General features: G+C 38.0%; 1 protein-coding gene across 1 annotated transcript in view; it reads left to right on the plus strand.

Annotated features, from left to right (window-relative positions):
• Positions 1 to 21,604, plus strand: part of THADA (THADA armadillo repeat containing) — a 180,179-nt gene that overhangs the window by 44,746 nt on the left and 113,829 nt on the right. Inside the window, exons 26-27 of the mRNA XM_086628885.1 lie at positions 18,014 to 18,103; positions 19,489 to 19,620. Of these exons, the coding sequence (XP_086485011.1) occupies positions 18,014 to 18,103; positions 19,489 to 19,620 (222 nt within the window). The remainder of the gene's footprint in view (positions 1 to 18,013; positions 18,104 to 19,488; positions 19,621 to 21,604) is intronic.

Raw genomic sequence — 21,604 nt, forward strand, 5'->3', positions numbered from 1 at the left:
CGGTAACCTGATTTAATTTGTGGGTTTGTTTGTTTCCTGCCCCCAGGCATATGTAAGAGAGTGATGGGTTTGGGCTTTTGTTTTGTTTTCTGTTGGGTTTTTTGTTTTTGTTTTTTTTTTTTACCTCCAAACATTCCTGTGTCGTTTTTGGTGTTTGCAGTACAACAGCTGCGTGAAAGGGACACCTCACTCCGTGACAGAGGGAATGCCTAACTCTGCTGACAGACATTTTAAGTTACATCTGCAGTGGCCATCCCTACTGGAGAGCAAAAGCAAGAAAGGATGTTGAGCTGGGTTTTGTGGTCATTGAAAGGGCATTGGGAAGGTCAGCCAGAGCTGTCTGTCTCCATCTGAGGACAAGGCAATGCTAGATTATGATAGAGAAGGTCCGTTCTCTGAAAACTTGGTCTGCAGTTTGAGGAAACACAGGTTGAAGAAATTACCAACTACACATCATGGCTCCCGCTGCTCAGCTGCGCAGGCTCAGTTGTTGGTAGGGTTCTGCTGTAGGTCATCTGCAAAGAATTTGCATCATCAGCTCAATTAGTACAGCTGAGGTGTGGACAACTGGGGCAGTGAAGGAGAGCTTCAACTTGAGCGAAGCTCTGGGCTGATTCCAAACTTTACTCTTAAGGATTCACCGGAAGCTTGAAAGGACTACTCTACATCACGCTCTTCAGGAGATGCAGCCATACGTTGTTTTCATTAAACATGGATGCGTCTTTTTAATTTTAGCATGGACAAGGAAGTAATGAATTGAAAAATTAATACTTGAAAAATACAGTTCTTGTGAGTAGAAAGCATAAAAGTTGTGTGAAGACTGTTTACAGTGGTCTGTGCAACTATACAGGTTGATCTTTCTAGTAAAAAGTTAGTTAGAAACAAATTTTCTCTGGGTTCTCTCTTCCTGAGACTGTATCAAAACTTCTGATGCTGCTGTAAGTGTTTGTGTATATATATGTGTGTGTTTGGCTTAATGATACTCTGAATTCCAGATAACTGACATTTTTTTGATGGTCCTGTTAACAGTTACCTGTAGAGGGGGTTAGTTTTGGTTTTGTATACTTAATTTTCTTAAATATTACAATAATTTCAAATGTACAAGATTTGGAATTACATTCTAGCCATATAAACACGAAGTAGTGAGGAAGAGTTGGAAAAGAGTCTTTGCAATTAGCCCATTTATATTTGGTTACAGAAAGCGTGCTCTGCATAGATGTGCTTCAGAGAAGGTAACCACCCCTTCTCCAAGCCTTTCACAGGTATTTATGTTAGTTTAGCCAGTCACGTCATACTTGGAGGGTGCCAGGTCTGTATCCTAACTTGCCTTGCTACCATACTGTCAGCTGTGACCCGTTCCCCATCCCCACTGCCCCCGGCACGGCCACCGCTGCCTGCCGGCGGAGCACTGCTCTGAGGGACGTGTTGAAGACCCGAGTGCTACACTTGGGTTTCCTGCGAACTGGTTGAAGTAGGACTTTGAACAGTAGTCACTTCTGTAGGCTGGTATGTTTCGCCTCTCGTGTTTTGATTAAATAGCCATTTTCAGTTTCCTTACACAGTCAGTTTACAATGTAGATTTGCCGATTCCATGTACTTTTCAAGAAGCTGGGGTGTAATCATAGAATCATAGAATGGATAGGGTTGGAAGGGACCTCAAAGATCATCTAGTTCCAACCCCCCTGCCATGGGCAGGGAAATCCTCCACTACACCAGGTTGCCCAAAGCCTCATCCAACCTGGCCTTGAACACTGCCAGGGATGGGGCATCCACAACTTCTCTGGGCAACCTGTTCCAGTACCTCACCACCCTCAATGTAAAGAATTTCTTTCTTATATCTAACCTAAATCTGCCCTCTTTCAGTTTAAATCCGTTGCCCCCTAGTAATGTGTGCTTGACAGTTCTGTTTTTTTCACAAGGATTTTTTTTTTTCCTGTTAGTGTTGTTACAGATTGCAAATCATGTTTGCTCCAGTTGGTTGTAGGCTCCAGTATTCATCACATGAAAAATTAGGAGATCTTGAGGTTAAGAGATTCTAAAACCAAAATTAAATATATGTTGTGATAGTGCAGATCTGAACATGGAAGTCAAAATAACTTACGTATAAAGTTAACTGAAATTAATTTAGAAATGCTATTAAATTTCTCGTCATAGAGGAATTCTTTTCTGCCCAAATGAGTTACAGTAGTAATAGTGATACTTTCACCTAAAATCTTACACACACACGTAACATACATATATGTGTCTATCTATTGTTTATATATGCACTATCTATGTGCATATAGATAATGGTCTATAGTCCGGTGCTATACACACAGAGATACATATATCAGAGACCTGTTTGGTCTGTAGTCCAATGCTAATTAAAGCCACTGTTGCTTGTTATTTGACAAGACTCTTCTCATCAAATACCTGTTTTTCTGGCTTTTCACTTTTTTTGAAAGGATGAGCATGATCAGAAATTGCCTTTGAGGGAATTTGCCAATTGACTTAGGACAAGCTTTAGTCTTTAGAGTAATGAAAAATGGATTGTCCTGGCTTATCTGAAAAGAGAATTTTTTGAGTTGGAATATAAATGTTGCAAAGTCCTCAGAAAGAATAACCAGTGGCCTCTGGTAGAGGCAGGGGTTAAAAGAAAGGATGAGGAGTGGGGAGAATTCCCCTTAGCTTCTCACCTTGGTGGAGGAGGTTCCAGGATGGAAAGCTTCAGCTTGTTGATTAAAAAGCAGTCTTTTTAAGCAAAACTGAGATGGTACAGTGCAACTTGGTGATTTTTGCACAAAGTAACTGGTGAATACATGTATATATTTGCATTTTGGGAGTGGGGAATCTCCTATGTATTTAGACTGGTGAAGAGAAAATGCATATGCAGAAAAATACTTAGCTGTCAACACACATTTTCTGTGGAGTAAATATTCATGCTTTTAGGAAATTGAGTATGAATGCTGCTGTGTTCTCAATGTTGGTTTAGATATATTTGAAAAGAAAGGAATAACTTTAATTGCCATTTACATAGTACTTCCTTAAGTCAGTATTGTCATTGATAGCTGTCAGTAAATGTTGATGACTATCAGTAACTTCAAGCACTTGGAGAGGAGAAACTTATCTTTCTAATTATAATAAGATGGAAAACTATGTAAATGTGAATAGGTTTTGAAGATGCACTATTGACTGTGAGGCAGTCAGCATGCGTAACTGCTCTCTGCTTGCTTTGTTTTTATTGCAAGTTGAGTGTTCAGCCCTTGTTGGTAAGTGGTTGCTTGCACACTTGAAAGTCACTGAGTAAAACCAAATTAACTTTTAAAAATGCTAAGTTCATTTTTTTTCCTCCTAAATTGACATGTACTTTTTCTTTAACATTAAAGTTTTGTGTGAATACTGAGGCTTTTAAGACCATAAATAATTGCATTTTCCATTGCTAAGAGTTAGAGGAAAATACTGCGAATGTTCTAATGGAAACCGCTCTTTCCATAATATTATCCCTAAATTAAATGAATCTGGTATTATCTTCCTTTTCATTAAGCCACTTTAGAGTTGTAGCTTAAAGTACATAAAATACATTGTAAGTATGTGATTCCTGTTGAATGTTCCACATCTGGCAGACTTATACTACCAATATTTCTAACTTAACAGCTGAAAAATCTGTCTTACATCAATGATGTTTTGTCAGTCTTAACAGCAACTTTATTAGACATTTGCAGTGCATCGTGCTGGGCTCCGATAGGACTTCTGAGATGGATCTTTCTTCCCCTCAGAGGAATGGCTGGTACTATTTTGGGATAAGCTGAAAAAGGGCGGAAGGAGGATCTGGGGAACTACAGGCCTGTCAGTCTGACCTCGGTGACGGGCAAAGTCATGGAACAGGTTATCTTGAGTGCTATTAATGAGCACATACAGGTTAACCGGGTGATCAGGCCCAGTCAACATGGGTTTATGAAAGGCAGGTCTTGCCAATCAAACCTGATCACCTTCTATGACAGGGTGACCCGCCTGGTTGACGAGGGAAGGGCTGTAGATGTAGTTTTCCTTGACCTCAGTAAAGCCTTTGATACAGTTTCTCATAGTGTTCTGGTTGAGAAACTGATAACTGCTGGCCTGGATAGGCACACCCTCCTTTGGGTTAAAAACTGGCTGGATGGCCAGGCCCAAAGAGTGGTGGTAAATGGGGCTAAATCTGACTGGAGGCCGGTCACCAGTGGGGTTCCCCAGGGCTCAGTGCTGGGTCCGGTTCTGTTTAACATCTCTATCAATGACCTGGATGAGGGGATTGAATTTACACTCATTAAGTTTGCGGACGACACCAAGCTGGGAGGCTGTGTCGATCTGCTCGAGGGTAGGGAGGCCCTTCAGAGGGATTTGAACAGACTGGATCGTTGGGCTGAGGCCAATGGCATGAGCTTTAATAAGGCCAAGTGCAGAGTCCTTCACTTGGGGTATAAAAACCCCAAGCATCGCTATAGGCTCGGAGAAGAGTGGCTGGAGAGCTGCCTGGCGGAGAAGGACCTGAGGATGTTGGTTGACTACCGGCTTGATATGAGCCAGCAGTGTGCCCAGGTGGCCAAAAAGGCCGATGGGATACTGGCGTGTATCAAGAATAGTGTGACCAGCAGGAACAGGGAAGTGATCCTGCCCCTGTACTCGGCACTGGTGAGGCCGCACCTGGAATATTGTGTCCAGTTTTGGGCCCCTCGCTTTAAGAGAGATATTGAGCTCCTGGAGCGAGTCCAAAGAAGGGCGACTAAACTGGTCAAGGGGCTGGAAAATAAAACTTATGAGGAGCGGCTGAGGGAGTTGGGGCTGTTTAGCCTGGAGAAGAGGAGGCTGAGGGGAGACCTGATTACAGCCTACAAATACTTGAGAAGGGATGGTGGGGAGGTGGGGGAAGGGCTCTTTACATTAGTGATGGGTGATAGGACAAGAGGAAATGGGTATAGGCTTAGTCAGGGGAGGTTCAGGTTGGATGTTAGAAAGTATTTCTTCTCTGAAAGGGTTGTCAGCCACTGGAATAGGCTGCCCAGGGAGGTGGTTGAGTCCCCATTCCTGGATGTGTTTAAGAAAAGGGTGGATGAACTGCTTAGGGATATGGTTTAATGGGAGATTAGGGATGGTTGGACTGGATGGACTGGATGATCTCTAAGGTCTTTTCCAACCTAGAAATTCTATGAAATGCTATGAAAGAAAGAAACTTTGGCTCTACTGTGATCAAGCTGTAATGGCACATCAGTGTCATAAAATCGGATATCCCTTAGGAGAGTTTCACTAGAGGTGATATTCAGGTTCACTCTAGCCCGTAAATGCTCAGTGCTGACTTAGAGACACACCGCTGGCAGAAGTCCTGTGTGCCAGTTGAGGTACAGCTACGTGTGGGAGGATGCTGACCGCAGCGACGAGTCTGCAGGAAGGGCAGGGGTGAGGCAGCAGAGTGCTGAGCCTTTTGCACCCGCTCCAGCTGGGACATGCAAGTATGGCTTGATTCACAAAACTGGCCTCTGAGCTCTGTACCTCTTGGACCGCGTGCTGCGGAGGGAAGGGTTGGGATGGCTTTATCTTGGAACTTGTTAGTGATTCCCTAGTGAATTTTCTCTGGCAACTTTGGTCTGTTGCAGCTTTTCAGTTGAAATACTGAGTCAGTGACAGTGAGGTTTCATGAGATGACTGAGCCATTTAAATACCCCTGGTCCTTTTCCTCTAGCTCCTTCTGTGCCACGTTTTGCAGCCTGTTCCCTCTGTGTCACCTTAGTTGTTCCAGTGAATGCTTGCAAAGTAGTTAGTAAGGATTTGGTGCAGTACGTTCTCTTGTGAGGGGGTTGTTTTTGTTAAGAAGAAATCCCTCTCCCTTCTGTCTGCCAAAAATAGGCCACATTTATTTTGCTCAAGTTTTTTGTTTTTAATGCTCTGGCTCTTTTTTTTTTTTTATTGAATTTGACAGATTTGGAAGACTTAATCTCAAAACTGTCTCAAGAAAACATGCAAAAGTTCAGGCTGACTCAGATAACCGTTACGGCTTTTACTGATTAATGGTTCAATAACAATATGCTTGTTTAAACATAATTTTGAACAGACTTCCTATTTCTAAGTGCCTTTATAATAGGAATAATGATGATAAGGTGCTATTAACTTCTAAATTGAAAGTAAAAGTTATGAAAGTTTTGTGCAGAAACAGACGCAAATTAAAAACAAGCTCCTAAAGAAATGTTTCCCTCTCTGTTATTACTTCAATTAGTTTGTTTGTTTTACGAGTCTAACTAAAACTATCTAAAATCCCCTGTGGCAGAAAATACAGACTGTTCTTCTTGAGGTTGAGGATGCTCCGTATCTATATGATTTTTGCTGATTTTAGGAATGTAGTGTGTGTATCTATCTGAAATGCCTAAAATCTACAGAACCACTTTTACTTCCAGGTTTTATTTTGAATATACAGAGTTAGAAAAACATTAGCACACATAAATCCAAGTCAAATTTTTGGGGCCTAAACACACACTTAAAGCACTGGTGTGCAAATGTGTATCTGTGCTCTCCTGAACAGAGAGGATCTTAATAACATACTCTCCTAAGTCAGAGCCAGAAGGGAGGAAGACAAACACGGTAAAGTGACTTGAATGAAAGTTTACCCAAAGTGAAATATCCTAAAAATATATATGCTGGCCTGAGGTAACTTCAGTCCATTCATTTGTTTTAAATAAATTAGGGGCATAATGTTACTGTTTGTTTTTTACTGAGTGAGTAAAATGCATTCAATGTAATGAAAATTACTGTAAACCTACCCACATGAGTAGATAATTTAGTTTCTGCTGCAGTGATAAATTTTTCATTGATATGAATTGTTATAATTACTGTTTTTTGTTCCATGCATAGTGTACACATCCCTTATATATTAACTTCACCATACTAACTAAAAAGCAGTTACTCTTCACAGAATACCAGACAGAGAGAAAGTGTGTGGGTTGTTTGGAGGTAAAATTCACAATACTAAATTTGTCGCAAGAAATTAAAGATAATACTTATATAGGCAGCAGTTGAATAGAGTTCTTGGAGACTTCCTAAAGATACAAACCTATCTCTTAGTTTTATTTATATATGTGTGCATACATACATAAGTATGTACATACACAAATGTGCACATTCTTGCATATACACAGTTCAACTTTCAAAAAAGAGTGCATTAAAAATAATTATTTTATATATTAGATGCAAAATACATATTTTAAACTATATTTTGTATCTTGTTTTGTAGACATGCATATATACAGACATGTTTGTGTATGTTTATCAAAGTTGAGTGTTGATTAATGTGTTGATACAGGTATGAGGTTGTATCTGTGAGGTTGGGTTTAAGTGACGTTACCCTATTTTTATTCTGAGCCCATTGTACACTTACTTCTTTTGCTAGTATAGCAACAAAAGTGCTCTTGGAAAAGCACTTCACAAGTTATTTTAGTGAACTGTGTATTGCATAATTATTCCTCTCAGTCATACTTTCCTGAAGTGTTTGTTCTACACAGGTGCTCTTTCTGTAACTGATTACACAAAGGGTATAACAAATAGCAAAACAAGAGGTATAAAGAAACTTGTACTTAAAAGAGATCAAAGGAAACCAGACCATGCAGTCCTTTGGAAATCTTGGCTAGCTCTCTTGTAAATAAAAGTGCTTCTAAGGCAAAAGGTATTTAACTACTGTATTTATACAGGCCTTGATTGACATTTCAATTATTAACCTCATAAAAACACAGCAACGTAAACTAGTAAGAATGTTTATTCTAGCACTTCTATCTGAAGGAAAATGAAAACCAAGATATAGTGGCATATTCTTAGTTCCTTTTAAGTATTTATTTTAGGACTGAGCAGCATGAAAGAATGTTTTTTCAAGTCAGTGAACTTAAACTATTTTGCTTACTGTTCTGGGATTTAAGTATTTTCTAAATCCTAACAAAACAAATGTTAGATTTATTGAAGGTGCAAGGTCACCACATCTTTATTGAAGGTGCAAACCCCACATCTTAATAATGATTCTTCCCTTGCATTCGTAGTGTTTTTCGTTTCATATGGGGTAAAAAGGAAATCTGAATTGTTTTTTGTAACTAACTTGATGTGGTTATAGACAAATTGTCCCTTTTTGTCACTGAAGAGATGTCCTGTATCATATTAGGTCTAGAAAAACAAGTATGCAATAATCTTTTATATCCCTGCTTTTGGGCTTATTAGCTGATATATCGCACCAGTTTTTTACAGTTGTTTTTCTAGGCTTCATTGTGGCTTTTCAAGCCTCCCCCTAAAATTACACAGCCATTTTGTCTTCTATGAGAGCTCTAAAATTCTCCTAATGTGTGTGAAATGTGTGTTTGAAAGCAGCTTGTCCTGAGTCCTGAGACAGGATGTAATTTCAGGAATTTAACTCTTAGGTATGTTCTTCAAAACAAAATTGTCTGAAGTGAACTCTTAAAATTTACATATAATCTTTATTTCTAAAGGAACTTGCCTGTTGCTATTGTCTCTGTCTCTTTGATGGTGATTCTCTAGTTGTCATCCAAAGGGACTGCTAATCAAGAGCTTTCATAAATATATACTATTTCTGAATTAAACAAAATTTTAAGTGGTTATTTTTATTTCGTGTCAAGCTAGTATTTTAAATACTAGTGTACATCGTGGCAAAAATAATACTTTATGCTGAAGATCAAGTTACTAACTTATTAAAAACTGGATAAATCTCAAGAATTTTTTTCTTAGCAGGAGCTGTTGTTTACTGTAATTGCAGTAGCTGGTGATGGCCAACAAATACAGGAAGACAAGAAAAGCGCTGATCTGTTAAGAAGATAAGGTTAAAACCGTGGTGCTGGAGTGGGAAGTAGCTAAGTGGAATCATAGAAACTGTAATGGGATCTCTTGATCCCGTTTCTTTCATTCTCATTCGAAGTGTGACTTAGCAGCACTAGATCAGGTCAGCATTGGCTTTGGATGAGTTAAAAACCTCCAAGGATGGAGATTTCCAAGGATGGAGATTTCACAGCCACTCTGAGTAACATGTTCCAATGCTTCATTCCTCTTCCAAGTGCAGAATTTTTTTCCTATTACCCAGTTTAAAACTCTTGAGGTATGGTTTGTGACCATGGATCCTTTCTATACCGTCTGCAACTACTGCAAGAAGTTTACCTCTATAGTCTTTGATTCCTTCAAGTGGCTGTTGGCTGCTGTTGCATCTTCCCTTGACCAACTCTTTGTCAAACAGAACAAACCTGGCTCCTTCAGCATCTTCTCATAGGGCATGTATTCTAGACCCTCTCCATCTGAGCAGCTCTTTGCTGGACCCTCTCCTGTTTCTTTTAATCTCTTCTGAACTTGGCAACCCAAAACTGGATGGAGGATTCCATGTTACAGCCTCACTGTGACAAGTAACTTCTGTTGATCTGCTACCGCAGTCATCCTGATGAACAAAGTCCAGTATGTGGTTTGCCCTGTTTGCAGTGAGGATGTGTGGTTGGCTCATACTAAGCTTGGCATCCACTGTAACCCCCAGGTTCTTTCCCGTGGGGCTGTTTCTGAGCCAGTTGGTTTTCATGCTGTGCTGATGCTCAGGGTTATGAGCCCAGCTGCAGAATTTTGTATGTCTCCTTGTTGAACTGCGTGACGTTTCTGTTGGCCCAAGCCTCGAGTTTCTCAAGGTCTGTCTAGACCAAACTCCTACTGTTTGGTGTTACGTCCACTCCCCTAATTCAGTGTTGTCCACCGGTCTGCAGAGGGTGCTATCTATCTCATCAACCAAGTTGATAAAAACGTTAAGGGATGTAGGGGCCCCAGAACTGACCTGTGGAGTATTCCACTGATTACCAGCCAGCAACCAAACACTGAACCCTTTGGGCCTGGTGGTTCAGCCCAAAATGCTTTGTCTGTCCAGGCTGTGCTCTTTCAGCTTCCAAATGAGAAAGCTGAGTGAAGCTGAACCTGTGTAACAAGTACAGCGTTTTCTGGTCTATTTTAAAGCTTTCTGCCTTAATAAAAACATAGCTTAACTGCTTTCCTTAAGAAAAGAAAGAACAGATTTCATGAATGATTTTAAAATTACGAAAATTATTTTATCAATTGTCACAAATCTGTTTGAGTTTCATTGATTTGAATGCTCACCAAACTGTTGAACTCTGTGCATTTATGAACAAGTTTCTTTAGGTTGGTTTCTCTGTCAGGTACTTCTTGATGGACATGAAAATCTGCAGCCTGACAAATTGGGAGCCTTTCAGTAAGGTGTATGCTCACTTCCCAAACTCTAGTTATGGTACTTGCCCAGGAATTTGGAGATTACCTCCTTGGGCTGGCTATAATGAGGGTCATTTTAGGATAGATTTAAGATTCTGCTCCTCTTTTCTCAAGTCAAGTGAAACCTGCAATTCTTTTGGAGGTTTTTGCTTTTGTTTTGTAAGATGTGAGCCACCTGTTCACACTTTCAGAAACACACAGCAGACTTCAGTTTTGTTTAAAAAGGAGTGAAATACAATCATATTTTTAATAGCGATCACTGTGTGCCTGGAACTTCTGAAAGGAAGTTCTAGAAATTTTTACGTACTTATCCACTATGCATTTTGGAATCTGCTTGCATATAGTCTTAGTCTGATTGACACCAAGAGTGAGATTTGAAAATTACTGGTTGCTAATCTTTATATAATTCTGATCAGCAACAGTTCAGCACCAGTTGAGCTGCATGTGTTTAAGAAAGTAAGGAAGTACTCATAGGAGCACACGGTAGTAAGGGTCCTGCTGGTACATTGACTTGGTTCTTTTCATAAACAACCTTGCTATGCTTTTCCTTTTATAAACTAATCAAGTCACATCTTAAAAACAATTTGCTTTTTCCCACTATTTCTGCAGGAAGACTCCCTCAATGCCACCTTCCCAAGTAAAACTTCTCAAGATTCTTGCTGCTTTGATCATTAGAAACTTAACTTCCAGTGTATATTTATTCATAGCCGTTTAATACTTATTTGTTCTTATGCCAGCATTGTCCTTTATTTGAAATAATTATTTTCCCTCCTGATGCTTCCCTTGAGGTGTTTGTGGATGCCAGTCATATATCCCGTCTGTGTTAATTTTGCCAGACAAAACAAGCTGAGGTCTTTAAATCTCCTCTCAGCAAATTTACTTTTTATTCCCTTTTCATGTGAGCAGCTCTTTTTAAGCATCTGACTTATCTGAAAGCTGTGATTTATTCCAGCTTACATCCTACCCAGTTGTTGGAGAGCGGCATTAGTACTTCTCCTTGTCCATGCTGATTGTATCGAGGTTGATGCTTTACAGAATCACATTTGCCCTTTGTCTTTGTCCTCTTGATGAGAGATCCATGGCGCCAACTAATACACTTGGATCCTTTTGGTGTTTCCAGCTGATGAGCTCCTAAGTTGTAACACGTTTTTTAATTAGTCCTCATATATGCAGTCTTTTTATCTGCCATTAATTTCATGTCCTTCTAGTATTTGGGTCCTCAAGATACCCAGTTTTGTTTCATAGTGTTTTAATCTTCTGTCTCTACAGACAATGCCTCATAACTCATGTTTCATCAGTAGATTTTCATTGGCACACTCCTAACTCTTTTTCTGTGGTCTTTGATTAAACTAATAATAATAATGGTCCCAACAATATGTTAGGTCCACCAATAACTGACTTGAAACATGTTCTTTTGGGGTCTTTTTAAAGTCCTGTTCCTTCTCTAACTTACCGGTTTTATCTAATAGCATACTCTAATTGCAACATGTCAAATATTTTACTGTCACTCCGAGATTACATTATCTGTTAAGCCAAGACTGTAGTTTCACCATGGACCTTGTGTAGCTGTTTCCTCATACTGCTTTGCAGGATGTTGTCTGCTTTCTGCTGTTTTCTGTGTCTTACAGGAAGCACATGGGGTTTTTTAGCTGTCAAGGAAGCATATGAGGACTGGACCTTTGCTCTGAGCTGGAGCTGCCCTGCTTTTTACTTTGAAGCAAATTTTGAATAAAAAAATGTGCAGATTTCAAACATTTCATCTGTTGAGATAACATTCAGGAGACTTGTGTGACTAGAACTGTTTTAATTCCTTTGTCTGTAAATATTTTTACTGTTCTTGGGTAAGGTATGGGTTAGGTTGACACAATCTAGTTTCTAACAGTTTTGCACATTGCACTTAATTGCATTTTATCTTATTCCCTTATCTGTAACTGTTATCTTTTTCAAGTTTTTTTTTTTCCTAAATTTTTATATATGCTTGAGGCCAGAAAAAAGAACTGTGGTTTTCTGAATTGTTCTTCCTACCAGCACTTTTGAATAATTTAAAATGTTACATATTTGCTTCCCTATGTTCTATAGTCCAGGATAAGAAATTATCCGTTGAGTTAAATGTGGCAAATTCTTTGAGTTGTGCTTCCCTTTCAGTTAGGATAATTTCTGTTTTTCTGTACCTTTATTACTGTTAGTTCATCTGTGGTGAATTGCAGCTGACTGTCATATTCTTTAGTGCTATTTAAGGAGCAAAATATTCATGTAATTCTTAAAGCATATCTGAATTAGCTTTAGTCTTTACTATAACCTCAGTATAAAACAGCATGTCATACTTTTTTTTTTCTTGGTCCTTTTGTATAGCTGAAGAAAATGTTTATTTTATTTTAAGTTTATGCTTCTGAAGTATATCTTTGTTAATAAGGAAATAAATATATATTTGATACAGGATCTAAATACTTAATTGATAAGGGTGAGGGAAAGAACATGTATGTCAAAATGGGCAATTAAAAATTAGTCTACTTAAAATAGTCTAGTTAAGCTGCTCTGTGGGTTTTTTTTCGTAGTTTAATGAAGACACAAGAAGCAAATATGTAAAACGTGGATTGTCTTTATATTCAGTCCTGGTTTTTAAATTATTTTAGCAGCCATTGTCCTTGTAGTGCAAGGACCATTTTGGATTCTGTTTCTGCATTATTGCTTTTTAACGTAAAGGATCATCTGTCATATTATGGTTAATGAATCTAATGTAAGGATTTTACAGGAGACAATTAAAAGACGACTTATATCAATTCTTGGTCTTGATCTCTCCGAATGTGTCTGTGTTTTTCTTTTTTTTTCACATTCAAGTTCTGTTTTTCCTTATAAAAAATAATATTTTTTTCCCTATCACAGGTCAGACTATGTGTTTGTCAGCTGACCTGTGATGTTAGCAATATTTATGTTCAAAAAGAACATCAGAGACCCTTGCTGCCCTCAGAAGATTTGTTGTCTCTAAATCTCACCTATGCCATACTCAAATATGAACATATTTACTGCAAATGTTCTTTAACATGTTAGTTACTAAAAGCAGCATACAAGGTTATACAGCCTTCAGTTCTTCTGAAAAATAAATGAAAGAACAGAAGCAGGTAATCTTTGACACATGTCACAGTAAAATGATACGTATGCCCCAGTGTCACAGCAGAATTTTAATCTCCTAGAGTATTCTCTTAAGTGTACAACACAGCTTAAAAAAGAACACTGCAACATGCATGGTTTTATTCTTAAATGTATTTTTTAAATTGCAGTTAAATAGTTCACACACCCGTTGTGCAGAAAGATGGAATATTTATTTAGAAAGGCGCTAGTTATATGAACATAGATACTAACCCTTGCATTATGCAACATCAACTTCATAATTGGACAAACATAATGTATAGTGACCGGAGGTGGCACGGTTTTCAGCAGCACTTGTGAATTTGGTTCTAGAAGTTTGATGATACTGAATGTCTTCACGGGCAAAGCAGATGAAATGAAAACTTATGAGTACGTGATCTTTAGCTTACTTTAAGCCATCACAGGTTCTCCTCTGAAAAGTGATAAAGCCAAAGAACCCGTGCTAAATAAATGGAAGAACTGCTGGCAATCCAGAGTATAGTAAGGGCTTCTTGTTTTAGGTTATTTCTGAGAAAAGTAAAACTATTTTTTTGCCATTTTCCTAAAGCATTATCAACACTGTAAACTATATTCTTGTTTATGCTTAAAATAGAATTTTCCTTGAAGTTTTATAGATCTACAGTCTGCTTTCAGTTATTTTTATTAATACTTCAACTAGTTGTTGACTTTTGGTAACTTAGCTGTGATTCACTATTGTCTTCCAAATGCTTGCTGCTAGGAATTAAATTCTGTCCTTCACATGCCTTCAGAGTAACTTCTTGCCAATTTATATGAACTCAGTATTCTGTTAAATACCTTTCTTGCTATCATCACAACCTTAAATAGACTCTGGAGCAGACAAAAGTGGGAAAGAGTTTGTTTGACTCAAGGGCGTGCAGAGAATAGTTAGGAGCAGTGGTTTAGCTTGATTCTGTATGGCATGATACAGAGGATACCTCTGTATGACTGGTTTTTTGTTAATGGAACATCTCTTCAGGTGGGAAACCTGAGTGAATACGGGAAAGAAACTCATGTATGTCTCCCTTCCTACATAAACACCCTTGGTCAGTCTTTCTTCTGAAAAGTGCCAAACATGACTGCTGTCTCTAGCCATCAAAATGGAACCTTTTGTGAATGGGTTGTACTCTAAATTAGTCATCTGACTTTTCTGCAGAATTGCTCGCATATGACAACGCATTAACATTGTTAAACTGCAAAACACCTGAGGTGTAAATATCGCATCTTCCTGTTTATGTGCCAAGCTATTCTGCATGTATATAGTTGTACAGATTATTTTTACAAGTGAATTCAGGAGGATACAAGTGCTTCCATTAGTTTATCTTTAAAACTTTTGACATTAAGCATCATTTTAATGATAAATAACATTTTACATTGAGGAGAAGGATTTTATTGCAAACATCATCTGCCTACTGATAACTCTTCTGTTTCATTACCACACTTCCTAGTTCAGTAAATAACCTTCCACTAGTCCATTGTTTAGGTCTCAGTAATGCCATTTGAAATTCTGAATTGTGAAATTGTGCTACTTTGCGTTACTAACAGAGAAAAAGGAAATACTGTTACAGAGCCTGTGGTTGAACATACTGTCAAAAAAGAGCTCTGAAGCGATATAAAAATAGTTTTAGCTGGACATGGGAAATAATACTAGTGTTTTCTGGCTCTTCCCAGCTACTTCTCTTATAAAAATGTTTTAGGGTGAGTAGATCTAAAATCCTGTGATCTGCAAAATGTTGGTTTTAAGGATTTAATTGTGGTAGCTACATTGCCAAAAATCTGGTTTTGAACTGTGTCAGTGACTGATGGAAAGATAGTTATCTATATTTTTAATTTAAACCTGTCATTCCTTGTGGGATATATTTTAAAAAAGGAGGAAAAAGTTTGTTCCATGAAAACCGTTAGCAGTGATTTTTGGGTTGTTTCAGTCCCCGTTTAGTTGCTATATTCTTTTATAAGTATGTCAAGGACTTACCTTCTTTTAAAGATCTGGATAGCTCATTAATGACGAAGCCTAACTTATGTTTATGTGTAAACGCACATGCATGAACCTGGTTATGTCACTAACATGCATGAGCCAAATCTTGAAGCGTTGGTATTTGTTTTTCAAAGCAGTATAGCTTTTGATGAAATTAATAGAAAATATGTGGCTTAGTGTCATGAGCGCTTTTGAAAAGCAAAACCATTGCATTTTTTCGTTGTTCCAGTCTCAGTTACTGTACACAAATACTCCTGCGTGCCTAAAAATGCGTACACATTTCCAGGAGCAACAAGCATGGTCAATAATCAAAAATGAACTAAATACCTCTGTGTTTTACTCTATATAGCTGTTTTACTTTCTGCTTATTCTCCAATTGCACATCTCACTGCCTTGACATCCCCAGGCAGCGGATTCACACTTAAATTGGTGCTCTGTGGCTTTGAGAATGCCTTCTCATTTTGCAGCACTTCTGCTAATGTGTCGTCTTTCTTGTTTCCTCTCTGAGCTGGAGACCCTTTAAAATCATCCCTCGACAACCAGTCTGCTCAGACAATTGTCTGTCTCTTTCTCTGAAAGTGCCTTTGGGCATCTTTTCTGCAGATACTGCTGATTAATGGTTTTGATTAGACTGCCTTCTCCCCTCGTGTAACCTGTGGAGCAGTAAACCAAGTGGGAGGTTATGTAAGTTACCCACTTCAGTAGTTATCGTTTTCTTTCCCTGTCAAAAAGATTCATGAAACCACACTAATTACAAAGAATTTCAAGGCTTTTAAGGATATGCAGTTCCATTATTTAATATCAGTGCAACTTGACTACTGAATTTTTAATTCATTAAAAATGGACTTGTTAAAATACTGATGTGAGATGCTACTTGTGTATAGTCCTGCTTTCAGCTGTTAACCAGTGGCCATCCATTCTGTAGGAAACTTAATCCCAATTCTGATTTTGTTTGATGCAGGTTATGGTTTGATTTTCTTTTCTTTTTTTTTTTTTTTTTAAATAGCGAGTTCTTAATGTTTTACATATGAAAACTCAGTAAGATGGGCTGTTTGACTTGGTGCACTTACTTAGGTCTTATGTTTTGTGCTGTCTCTGGCTTTGCGTCTTCAGTTTGGTACATAATGTATGTGCAAAAAGTTAAAGTTGTTTTGAAGGAACTGCTAGAAGAAATAGCATGGGTGTTTTCTACTTAAATAAGCAGTGATTATCAGTATTGATATTTTTAAACCATCCTCCTCAATGCTTCAATTTATATTCATTCACAGTTCGAATTCTTCCATCTAAATTTTTAAACTGACAACTTTTTTTTGTAGATATAACAGCTACTGCCGAATCTTTGGTCGTGCTCTTAGTTACAACAATACACTGTACTGTTCTTACGTGCCTTGAGAAGGCTTCCTGTACCTCTTTGAACATTTGTTTCCATCTAGTGATCTGGTTTTGCTGTGTTTATTCTGTGGCCTGTGGCTAAGGCATGTTATGTTAGCTGAGTGCTGGAAGAAGCTGTGCTGATGCTTGCCATGTGCTGATTTACTCTTGCGTGATTTTTTTTTTTTTTCTGTGCTTGTTTTTAGGCACATTCAATCTTGCCACCTCATCATGTTATTTTTCTAGACCTGGATCTGTCTGCTTGTTGGAAGCTTTGCATTGGAGTCATGCTAACATGTACTTATCTTGGTTGATCATGTGGCAAGCAAACTCTGCAGTTGGCTTTCTTCTTCTGAATGGATGGGCTTTTATTTATTTATTTTTAAAGGAAGTCTGTTTTATCTGCGTAGTGTATATGTCTAATTAGAACTTCCCCATGGTAACATTTAAGTGGTTCTTGCTTAGATGATGCTAAATGGTTTCCTATAAACCATTAAGCCGTCCTTTATCTGATCAAAGGATTACAAAACAAACAAATACAGAAGAGTTCCACTTATCTCTTTATCTTGGATTGATTTGCTGTTGTGGCTTGAACTATATTGCCTTATTAATTCTGCCTAGGGATGAGTTCAGTAGGTACTGGTACCTTGCTCTGTTTTGAATTTGAATTGCTCCATCTACACAAGTGAAAATGTGGCCTGGAAATACCACCACTGCCTTATGCTGGAGGCATCGCTGTGTAGAAGGGTAATGGAAGGTCAGAGGCTTCTGCCACTGTTTTACAGATCTTCTGTGAGTTGCTATTCTGAGGTGCATTTCAGAGTCAGTAAAATATGAGCATCAGTTAGTTAATGTTGATTAAATGTATTTTATTACTTATTTATTACATGAGCCATACTAAAGCAAATGTAGTCGTCTCTTGTTCAGCCAGAATGTTGTTAAAATGGTGCCAGAATTTAAGCTGCTGTATCTTTTCTTTTTAGTGTGATGAAGGGACTAAGATCCCTTTTTCCCAAGAAAGCCCAACCAGTTCAGCTGACAAAGTGTTAATAAGCACACATACAGACAGAGTTGCTTAACTTATGTAAGCTATGCAGTATCATAATTTTTAATGAAAACTTTGTGTCTTGTTTGAAAGGAGTTCACCATGTGTGCATGGTCGTTCTGGCTCTCTGACTCCACTGTAGCATCAGAAATCCCAACAAGTAAACTGGTATTTTGAGTGCAACTAATTACTGCAGGATACTAATTGTAACTCTTCTTCATTCCCTTCTGCAGAATGACAGGAAGAGAGTTTTTCTCTCGGTTTCCAAGTCTTTATCCGTTCCTCCTCAAGCAGTTGGAGGTTGTAACCAATAATTTGAAGAGGTAAGACGATGCCTGAGAAAGCTTTGAAATATGAAGTGCAGTGAAAAAGTTAAACGGAGTGGCATCACATACACTCTAATGCTGTTCTTTTCGCCAGTGCTTCTTGAAACAATATAGTTCTACTACGGACTTTTGCTAAGGCTTTTTTCCTCTAACTTTTTCACATTTCAGTAAGTCTCTGGAGCATGAACTGCTGTTGAGTAATTAGTAGTTGCCACGTTCCTAGGATCAGATATTAAAGCATGTATGTTTTTCAGGGAAAGACAGAAAGTGGGTCTTTGACTGTCTCATGTTTAACAATGAGACTTCCTAACGTGTTCAAGTGATACAGACTAGTAGGTCTCATGTAACCCTTAATGAACACTTTCCAGCCTGTGACACACGGACTCTGGGGAAGGTCCTTAATGTCTTTTTAAGGACTCTGCAAATGGTGGCTGAGCGCTCCGATTTGATCGATGCAGATGATATTGTTTGGGATGACACTGATGCTGTTACCACCAGGTTCATGAACTTTTGAAGTAGGCCAGTGCTGGCTTTGATTTTTCTTAAAATGCTGTGGTATAAACTGCGGAAGTTCAGCTGATTTACGCGTGAGGTTCGTCTATTTGTTTAATGGACCCAAGGTGGATACTTAGGAGCAGGAGTTTCACCAGACATTGCGTGTTTTGCAGTCTCTGCTCTAAGAAAAGAGGATGTATTTATTCCGTGCAGCAGTCTGTTTTATGTGATGTTTCGAAAGATGACAGTGTCATCATTGGAAAATTTTGGGAGTCTTTAAACTGAAAAAGATTGAAAGCTGCTGCCTGAATTGTTGGCCTTGAATGCTTTCTTCAATGCAGATTAAGGCTTCTATCTTATTATTAATCAAGAAGAGTTGATTTTGACTTGGATTTCTGATTGTTTTTACAGTATGAATAGTAGCCACTTCATGTCAATGACAAGAACTATTTTTTAATAAAGCCTGCCATTTACTAAATACACATTTCCTTCCACACTGAAAAAAACCCTTTTTTTTAACCATCTTTTTGTAACTCAGCTTTCTCAGTTACTCACTTCCTAGAGAAACATTATCTGTGCTGGGTTTCGATATTATTTAAAAGTGAAAGCAGGTTATCATTATTAGGAATAAAAGAGGTTTGGTATAATGTAGGAAAGTGAAGGCAGCACAGCTGTAAGTGGTTTCACAGAGGAGTCCCCAGTGGTGCTGTAGGAGAGCTGGATGCCATGTTTGATCCCAGCAGGATTTGCACTTTCTTGCAATGATCAGCCTAGCATACCTCTTTGAAACAGAAGTGCAGAAGGATATTGTGTGTGGAAGAGTCTTAAGACTAGCATGAAAGAGGATGATTTTTTCACCAAATGCTTCTTGTCACATTTTTGTTTAGTGAAGCTGAAGAGTTGAAAATTCATCCAAGCCTGTTCCTTTTGCTTTTAATCCTGGGAAGGCTGTATCCATCTCCAATGGATGGCACTTACTCAGCACTCAGCATGGCACCGTTTGTCCCATTTATTATAAGGTAAGGTGATTTTGTGGTTGTTTTTGTGGTGTGGGTGTGGAGTTCTTCCTTGAATCTTTGAATTTTTTTAATAAAATATCTTCAGCTTTAATTCTTAAAGGAAAAACTGACATTCACTGGTTGGACTTCTCTATATTGTTAATGCTTCTTTTGGGAGATTAGAAGGAATTTCAGCTTCTGCAAGCGATTGCATGACTTGTTTGTAAATCTTTATCTGCAAATGCTGTACAGCATGGTTGCTGCCACAGAGAAGATAAATGAAAACTGATGAGCTTGACTGACTTTAGCAATACAAGATTTGCTGTACAAACTTCTGATGGGTTTTTCAGTCCTGCAGAATGATTGTTCGTAACATGTAAATGTAATGACTAATACATAGATTTGTAGATGTGTGTATATATATCTCCATATCCATCCATATATAAAAATACATACATATATAGATAGATAAAGATATGGATATGTCCTTTATCTTATATATTTCTAAGATGACTTTGCAAGTTTTCATACAGTATAACTTTCATTTATATGGTGGTTACATCAAGATATTCAGCAGATATTTTTGTTATTTTGTATGCCACTGGTATGTGATGGAGAGCCTGATAAGGGAACAGGGCTGTGGTGGGTGAGGAGAAATGAGCATAATCAGTATTCGAGAGGAAGTCTAGTTATCTGCGTGAAAGCTTCAGAGCAGTAGGATGAGAATGTTCTGTACTTAATCTTGTGTCTTTGTTAGTGAAACAAGATAAAGTTGTTGTTATCCAAACATCTTCCAATTTTCGTTTTAAACTACTGTTTCTGTTTGAAAATAGTAATAGCTCTATCTGCTTATTCTTCACAGAAGATGTGATGTACCTCTTGCTTCTTATGACATTTTTTGGAGTCCTCAAGAATAAATAATAACCTACCATTTTTTTCTTAAAGAAAAAAAGTCTGTAATAAGAGTTTTTAAGTACACTATATTTAACAATTGAAAATGTTTGGTTTTCTGCCATATTGGAATCTTAAGTGCTTTATGGGAGAATGTTTAGAACTGTATTTGTTGGTTACATCATTGATTAGCTCTGGTTTTATGCCTTTGTTAATGCACCAGAGAATGCTTATTTATTATTTTTATTTTTTAATATAATGTTTCAGTATAGTTTCTTATATAGTTAATAGATTAACTTTTGATAAGCTTTTGGTGACAGCTTTTGAGATTTGTCTTTATATATTATGAGCACTACTTTTGGCAAGGTACATACACCAGCAAAATAACTCTTCATACTTAATTAGCTCATTCTCTTGAGGGTATTTTAAATTCACTCAGAAGATGTGGGGAGAAAAACCCCAATAAAATCTTTAAAAGAAGAACCTGAAACATTTAAGAGACCTATATAATTGGACCTGCCTTCCTTTAGCTGTGCTCCTAGAGAGGAGTGGTGTGGCAAATATAGATCCATGTTTTCTGTTTCTGTTCCATTGAATTTGGCAGCAAGTGCTGTGGATACGGGTATAAGACTAGAATAAAATTCTTATATGTTTCAGTCAGAAAATTGTATGTGGGTGTAGAGATATGCATTTTCTGATGAGTTACTTAGCAAAGCATTGGCATTTTTTGTGGTTGCCAGGGGACAATACCAAGGATTCTGCAGGGGCAGGTGTGTGTATTTATGATATAGCTCAGTATGCAGTTGCTGAATGAATTTGTGAGTAGCGTGATTGTTTTCAGTTCACTGCGTTAGTTGGAATATATAGAGGTGATTTACCTGGATAAGAGAAATATGTTGCTATTTTCCCTTCTCTTTCCCTTCCTATTTTCCATTCTACAGGAGCAGATGAACTAAAATAAAATTATTTCCTGTTCATTTGGTTGTTCTTTAGAAGGTGGTAATGAATATTGTTGTTAAGTAACCACTTAGAGAAGATCAAAGAGAAGGTCTGGTGCCAAGGGCCCTGTGCATCAAGACATTAAATTGTATATATTAACTGTTCCTTTGAATTG

Source organism: Tauraco erythrolophus, chromosome 2 (genome assembly GCF_009769465.1).
Source record: "Tauraco erythrolophus isolate bTauEry1 chromosome 2, bTauEry1.pri, whole genome shotgun sequence".
In the NCBI taxonomy this organism is placed as follows: Eukaryota; Metazoa; Chordata; class Aves; order Musophagiformes; family Musophagidae; genus Tauraco; species Tauraco erythrolophus.